Genomic DNA, 550 nt, shown 5'->3' with positions numbered 1-550 from the left:
TTTTAAGAAAGTTTTCACCTTTCTCAAGATGCATGGGTGTTTATCTGACGAAATTCCGTGTCACCATTGCAAGTCTATCTGTACTATTGACTGGGAGGCCAAAAGAGCCACGTGCAACCGTATGGAAATGATCAATGAGAGAGAGATGCAGTGTGGGTTTTCCGAGTCAATCCTCAGTGGAACATTATTTCAAAATTCACAATTGTCAATTCAGCAGATCATAACCTTTGTTGCTCACTATTTATCACGGGCACCTCCTCGTTATCAATTTCTCTCAGACGAGATGGAGCTACCTACCAGCAGTGTGACAAAATGGGCAAGCATCTGTAGAGATGTGATTCTGAAATGGGAACAGATGGAAGTTGGGAATATCAAGATTGGAGGTCCGGGGAAAATAGTTGAGATAGATAAGGCAGATTTTCTCAAAAGCAAGAGGAAAAGAAAAAATGATGGAAGGTGGATATTTGGAGGGATTGAGAGAGGAGGAGATAAGAACAAATACTTTCTGATTCCTGTTGAGACTACAGATGCTGACACACTTCTCAATGTA

General features: G+C 41.1%; 1 protein-coding gene across 1 annotated transcript; it reads left to right on the top strand.

The window, feature by feature from the left end:
• Positions 1-6: 6 nt before the first annotated feature.
• Positions 7-547, top strand: LOC113473552 (the record flags this gene model as incomplete). The annotated part of the gene is made up of 1 exon (XM_026833117.1): positions 7-547. A coding segment is annotated over exon 1 (519 nt), but the record flags the coding sequence as incomplete, so codon positions are not given.
• Positions 548-550: the final 3 nt, after the last annotated feature.

The sequence above is a fragment of the Diaphorina citri genome, unplaced genomic scaffold (genome assembly GCF_000475195.1).
Source record: "Diaphorina citri unplaced genomic scaffold, Diaci psyllid genome assembly version 1.1 scaffold41502, whole genome shotgun sequence".
Taxonomy (NCBI): domain Eukaryota; kingdom Metazoa; phylum Arthropoda; class Insecta; order Hemiptera; family Psyllidae; genus Diaphorina; species Diaphorina citri.
The sequence above is the reverse complement of the archived record's forward strand: the minus strand, read 5'-3'. Positions and strand labels throughout refer to the sequence as shown.